We start from the raw sequence: 6,000 nt of genomic DNA, 5'->3' as shown, positions 1-6,000 counted from the left end.
ATATATAACGTTATGCATGTTGATCTCACGTTATAAATATACATTTTTGTACTTTTTGTTTAGAATGCTTTAAGACCGGTACAGTTTACAGAAAAAAAAATAAGCTTTGCAGATTCATAGGTTTTAAAATCCATTTCAGTAGATTAAATAATTATTTCCCAATACTTCACCGAAGTTTCAAAACATCGATTATTCTACCCGTCTGACGAGTTTTACACGGAGTCACGTGATTACAAACCCAAAACATCGAGAAGACATGGCTACGAAAATATTTTGCTTTTCTGAATGAAGTGACTGACGGAATGTCGCTGTTTTCTTAATTCTGAACAGAGAATTAATTTCTTTGGATCAGCTGTTTCAACTTCAAAGTAAGAATTTTTCTACTTATTCGTGCAATTTTGTCGTTTAAAGGAATATTTCCACACTTCATTGCGCAATCCACTGTCCACTCGAATTATCTCTATCAAACACTTGTTCATATAGTGTGTGCATGTAATCCTACATGTAAATTTACAGAAAGTTACATGTTAGCTGCTAGATAGAATGTTCTATCGTTAAAATGACAGATGTCCTTCGACCCGGTTAAACGTAGCCTGGTCACGGTAAGATTATTCTTTTTAGTTAGCTGCATCTGAAACTGTAGCTGCAGGTCTGTAGCTCCCGGTCTGAAAAATTCGGATGGAGGACCTGGGAGCTACAGGGCCACCCATTGAACAAATATAATTATTGCACAGAAAAACGTGCGCTAGTTTTCGACTAATTTACCTTTTTTATACGCAAATTCTGTGAAAACAATTAGTACCATTAAATTCTTCATGCAATTTACTACTGATATCATCTCTTCATTTGCCTCGGATAGTCTTTTAAACACCATCACCAGTCCGGTAAATTCATGCAGTGCACTTTGTTAACATGTAAAAATGGCGACTCGAGATCTCGATGTAAATTCAACATACTTGATTTTCTGAGGTCGGTAGCGTGTTTCGGAGAAAGTCTGAGGCAAATAAAGAGGCAATATCAGTAGTAAATTTGATGAAGAATTTAATGGTACTAATTGTTTTCACAGAATTTGCGTATAAATAAGGTAAATCAGTCCAAAACTAGCACACGTTTTTCTGCGCAATAAATATACAATTTTATCAATGGGTGGCCCTGTAGCTCCCAGGTCCTCCATCCGAATTTTTTCAGACCGGGAGCTACAGACCTGCAGCTACTGAAACTGGTAAATTGGTCGACTTGCAGATTTACATGTACACATGTAAAGTTTCTAATATGGGATCAAATAAAAAAACAAACCAAAACAAGAGTTTTTACCCGAAATTACATGGTACTATCTATGAAATAATTGCTTCTATATCAACCCCTTTCTTTTTGCAATTCTTTTAATTTTTAAACAAATTAAGGGATAGAATATAAATAAATGCACTTACTTTTGAGATAGATACTGTAGAATTGTTGAGAATTTTTAGTTGCCTGCGATTAACCACTGTCAGACTTGTATACCTTTTTTTTCTCATGCCTTAATAAAAAAGAATTATATGCATGTTTAACATTGTGAACAAATTAATTGTGAAGGTATGTTTTGTGCATGTTAGGATTTTTAATTCTTTGAAGCATGTTTTGAAGTTAAGTTATTATACATCAGAGTCAGACTCAACATATTAAATTCTCACAGTGTTTTGTGAGGGGTTGGGTACATAAGACATTTGCTAAAATTCAATTTTGATTTGAAGAATCCTACCAAAAGTATTGGAAATATGTGCATTTTTAACGGGCACAATTTTAAAATAAAAGAACACATTAAATTAGAACATAGTCATTTTGATTTTCTGTTTGTAAGACGACATGCTTTTCATTTTTGCACATTTCACTGTAATATGTATTAATTAAATGCAGATATCATACATGAGACATGATAATACTTGTAATTTTTACATTTTTCTTCGATAGCTTTTGATTGACAAGGAAACTCCTCCCCTTGCCTAATTAAGCCCCTCCCCCAACATGGAGAACAGCGAGGGATCGTACCGCACACTTGTCAGTGTCACTCCCCCAGAAGACGAGGAGAAAAAGTCAAATGGCGTCGAGATGAAGAATCTTCTAGAAGAAGATGAAGAGCCACAGGTCAAACCGAGCGGGATGAAAAGGAGTGATACAGCAGATCTCCTTAATCTCACTCTACACCAGGTAAGTCTGTGAGAGAGACAGCAGATCTCCTTAATCTCACTCTACACCAGGTAAGTCTGTGAGAGAGAGAAGATTTCCTTAATCTCACTCTACACCAGGTAAGTCTGTGAGTGAGATCACAGATCTCTGTAATCTCACTCTACAAAAGGTAAGTATGTGAGAGAGACAGCAGATATCCTAAATCTCACTCTAGACCAGGTTAGTCTGTGAGAGACAACAGATCTCCTCAATCTCACTCTACACCAGGTAAGTCTGTGAGTGAGATCACAGATCTCTGTAATCTCACTCTAGACCAGGTAAGTCTGTGAGAGAGACAGCAGATCTCCTCAATCTCACTCTACACCAGGTAAGTCTGTGAGTGAGAACATATCTCTTTAATCTCACTCTACACCAGGTAAGTCTGTAAGTGAGATCATAGATCTCTGTAATCTCACTCTAGACCAGGTAAGTCTGTGAGAGAGACAGCAGATTTCCTCAATCTCACTCTACACCAGGTAAGTCTGTGAGTGAGATCACATATCTCCTTATTCTCACTCTACACCAGGTAAGTATGTGAGAGAGACAGCAGATCTCCTTAATCTAACTCTACACCAGGTAAGTCTGTGAGTGAGATCACATATCTCCTTAATCTCACTCTACACCAGGTAAGTCTGTGAGTGAGTTCACATATCTCCTTAATCTCACTCTAGACCAGGTAAGTCTGTGAGAGAGACAACAGATCTCCTTTACCTCACTTTACACCAGGTAAGTCTGTGAGAGAGACAGCAGATTTCCTTAATCTCACTCTACACCAGGTAAGTGTGCGAGTGAGATCACATATCTCCTTAATCTCACTCTACACCAGGTAAGTCTGTGAGAGAGACAGCAGATTTCCTTTATCTCACTCTACACCAGGTAAGTCCGTGAGTGAGATCACATATCTCCTTAATCTCACTCTACACCAGGTGAGTCTGTGAGTGAGATCACAAATTTCCTTAATCTCACTCTACACCAAGTGACGCGGGGGTGTTAAGGAAGCATATGGAATCTGAGTTGCATGTAATTCCGTGAAATCACAAATCTTAGTTATTATGTACATATTCAAATATATAAGCAATGAAACGTAGACAAAAAACAAATAAAAAATACTCAAAGACAATTTTTGCCAGAAATTAGTTTGTATTACGTAGATTTACACATTGATGACGTCATGACTAAAAGTTAAATGTCGTGTGAATTTGATCGGAAAGCATTGTAAACATATTCAAAATATAACTAATCTAAGAACTCTAATAAAGTATTATAGTGTGATTTATTGAGAATTGAACATAAGAATACTGGGGGAGATGTTAGTTTTATCAATCATTCGCTAAAAGGTATGTAAATTTGCTTTTATTTCTCGGCCAGGCTTTCCTCTGTCGTTGTTTACGATATAAAAATCCAACAAGAACAACACTACCCCGTGTATGTTGAACTTGAAATTTTATACGTATCGTTAGTTTGATCAATGCTTAAATTGAAAAGTGCTGCTAGAATCCCATGTTGTGTGTTGTTGAAATGCAATTTGCCGTTTTCTGTGCAAACTTTATAAAAGTTGGGAAGGTTTTACGAGAACCGGATGAATAACTTGTTAATAAGGAAAACCATAGGGTTCTAGCAGCGGTTTTGATTAAATTGAGATGTTTTGCCTTCACTTGGTATCTTTATTTTATTTTGGAAACCGCTGGGTAGTGTTGTTCTATCTCATTTTATGTTAAGGAATATACGTAAGCTATTTATAGTTGTCATGTGATAATGCACCAATGTGGCAGTGATGTACTACCCGATTTTATTGCACTGACATCTATTTTAAAGGATTATACTAAGTTTTTGATCTTATTCAAAATAATTATTTAATTTCACGATTTTGAATACAACAGTCAAAATAAGACGGCAAATTACCCATATGCTTCCTTAATACCCCCGCGGAGTCTGTGAGTTAGACTCCTTAATCTCACTCTAAGTAAGTCTAATTGCATCTGTGAACATGGTGAATGAGACAGCCAATCACTTTAATCTCAATCTACATCCTCAATCTACATGAAGTGAGTGTGTGAGTGGGACAGCAGACCTCCTTAATCTCTTGAATAAATATCTTATGATACATCATAAAAGTACATGTATATGAATGTGAATCAAAATAAATTCTGTGAAAGACAATTTGTTTTAAACTTAAAGTTTATTTGACATTTCTGAAATTAAACAAGATGAAATTGAAAAAAAAATTCCCTTCATTTCTCTCTGCCTAGTGTGCTAGAAATGGTGACACTCGTAGCATGGACATCTTACTTCGCTCCATCACGGGAAACGTGAAGAAGAAGATCAACATGCGGGACGAGGAGGGAGTGACGGCCATGCATTATGCGGCCCGCTACAATCAGTATGAGATTGTCAAAATTCTACAGAGCTACGGAGCAGGTAATAAATCACAACCAGTACATGATCATCAAAATCAGACTTCAAATTTCAAAAATGTAATGCTATTATCCATAATGACTCAAAAATGTAATGCTATTATCCATAATGACTCAAAAATGTAATGCTATTATCCATAATGACTCAAAAATGTAATGCTATTATCCATAATGACTCAAAAATGTACTGCTATTTTTCATAATGCTTATACTAAAAAAAAATAACAAATTATACCATATACATGTAGGAAATATTGACATGGTCAGATCATTGTCTTAATGGTCCTTGGACCTTGTCAGGTCGAGTCTCTCGTATACTAATATCTAGGTCCTAATTTATCTAATATAAGGGCGGGAGGATTAGTTGTGTATCATCTGCCCCGATAGTTGCCATTTGTTTCAACTTTCTCTTCTCTTTCAGATATTAATTGCCTTGATGAGGAAGGGTTAACTCCCCTTCATTATGCTGCCCGCTACAAGAGGGAACGACAGAGGCGGGGATCGGAGGCGTTGCTGGACAATCAGGAGGTAGTCATCTGTAGATTGTAGTCCATAGAACAGTGTAGCTGAAAAGTAGTGTAGTCCTAGACAAATAATAGTGTAGTCACAGATTAGTCTTAGAATAGTGGTAGATTAGTCAAAAAGTATAGAGTAGTTCTAGATTCAGTTTGCTCCATACAAAGATGTAGATGTTGTTAAGTTATCTTTCATAATTGTAAAAACTCTTTAATATTTTGATTTTATGAAGAGAAGATGTTATTTAATTGCAGCATGAGTTTTTAATTTTTCATAATCAGACCATAAAGAACCTGAGAAGCTTTAAAAATGAGAAAGAAAAATAAAGCATATTCATTAAACAGGAAGGTTAAATAAAACCTGCTTAGCCTAGTATTAATTGACAGTATAAAATCATTACTCGTGAAGTGCAACACTTGAGGTTGAGTCTTTTCTTGCCCTGTTAATATTTTTGGAGTGCTATTTATGAAATGATATTTTGTTTTCCAGAAAGTTATTAATAAGTTCAAACTCCATGATTTTGTCTTGTATCAAGTGATGGATATATTTTCAGCTAATAGTCTATTGATTAATGAATTCCTTTTTATATGAGATTGACTATGACTGTATAGGATACCCTTGTTCTCCGGCTGTTTATAAATTTTATATCAGATTCTGGAATGAGTTGTTCTGTTTCAAAACGAGTTAACAGACCTTTAGTTAGTAAATCTTATTTTTGGTCAATTTTCTTGATTCATTTAACTTGAGAAGAAAAACCTCTATGAAATATATTAGGTCTGGGGATTGTTTTTGAATCACCATTCAAGAAAAAAAAATTCAGTCAATGAAATATTGTTGGACATCATGCAATCCCGATAAGAATGCT

General features: G+C 35.5%; 1 protein-coding gene across 5 annotated transcripts in view; it reads left to right on the top strand.

Moving 5' to 3' along the window:
- Positions 1-208: 208 nt before the first annotated feature.
- Positions 209-6,000, top strand: part of LOC105331179 (transient receptor potential cation channel subfamily A member 1 homolog) — a 29,075-nt gene continuing 23,283 nt past the window's right edge. For 3 of the 5 annotated variants that reach the window (XM_066070717.1, XM_066070716.1, XM_066070715.1), the window contains exons 1-4: positions 209-368; positions 1,951-2,187; positions 4,455-4,623; positions 5,041-5,147. In XM_066070717.1, coding sequence (XP_065926789.1) covers positions 2,005-2,187; positions 4,455-4,623; positions 5,041-5,147 — 459 coding nt within the window. In that variant the 5' untranslated portion in view covers positions 209-368; positions 1,951-2,004. The other 2 variants (XM_066070718.1, XM_066070719.1) reach the window with 2 other exon arrangements.

Source organism: Magallana gigas, chromosome 9 (assembly GCF_963853765.1).
Source record: "Magallana gigas chromosome 9, xbMagGiga1.1, whole genome shotgun sequence".
NCBI lineage: Eukaryota > Metazoa > Mollusca > Bivalvia > Ostreida > Ostreidae > Magallana > Magallana gigas.
This window is presented reverse-complemented; position numbering and strand designations above follow the sequence as displayed.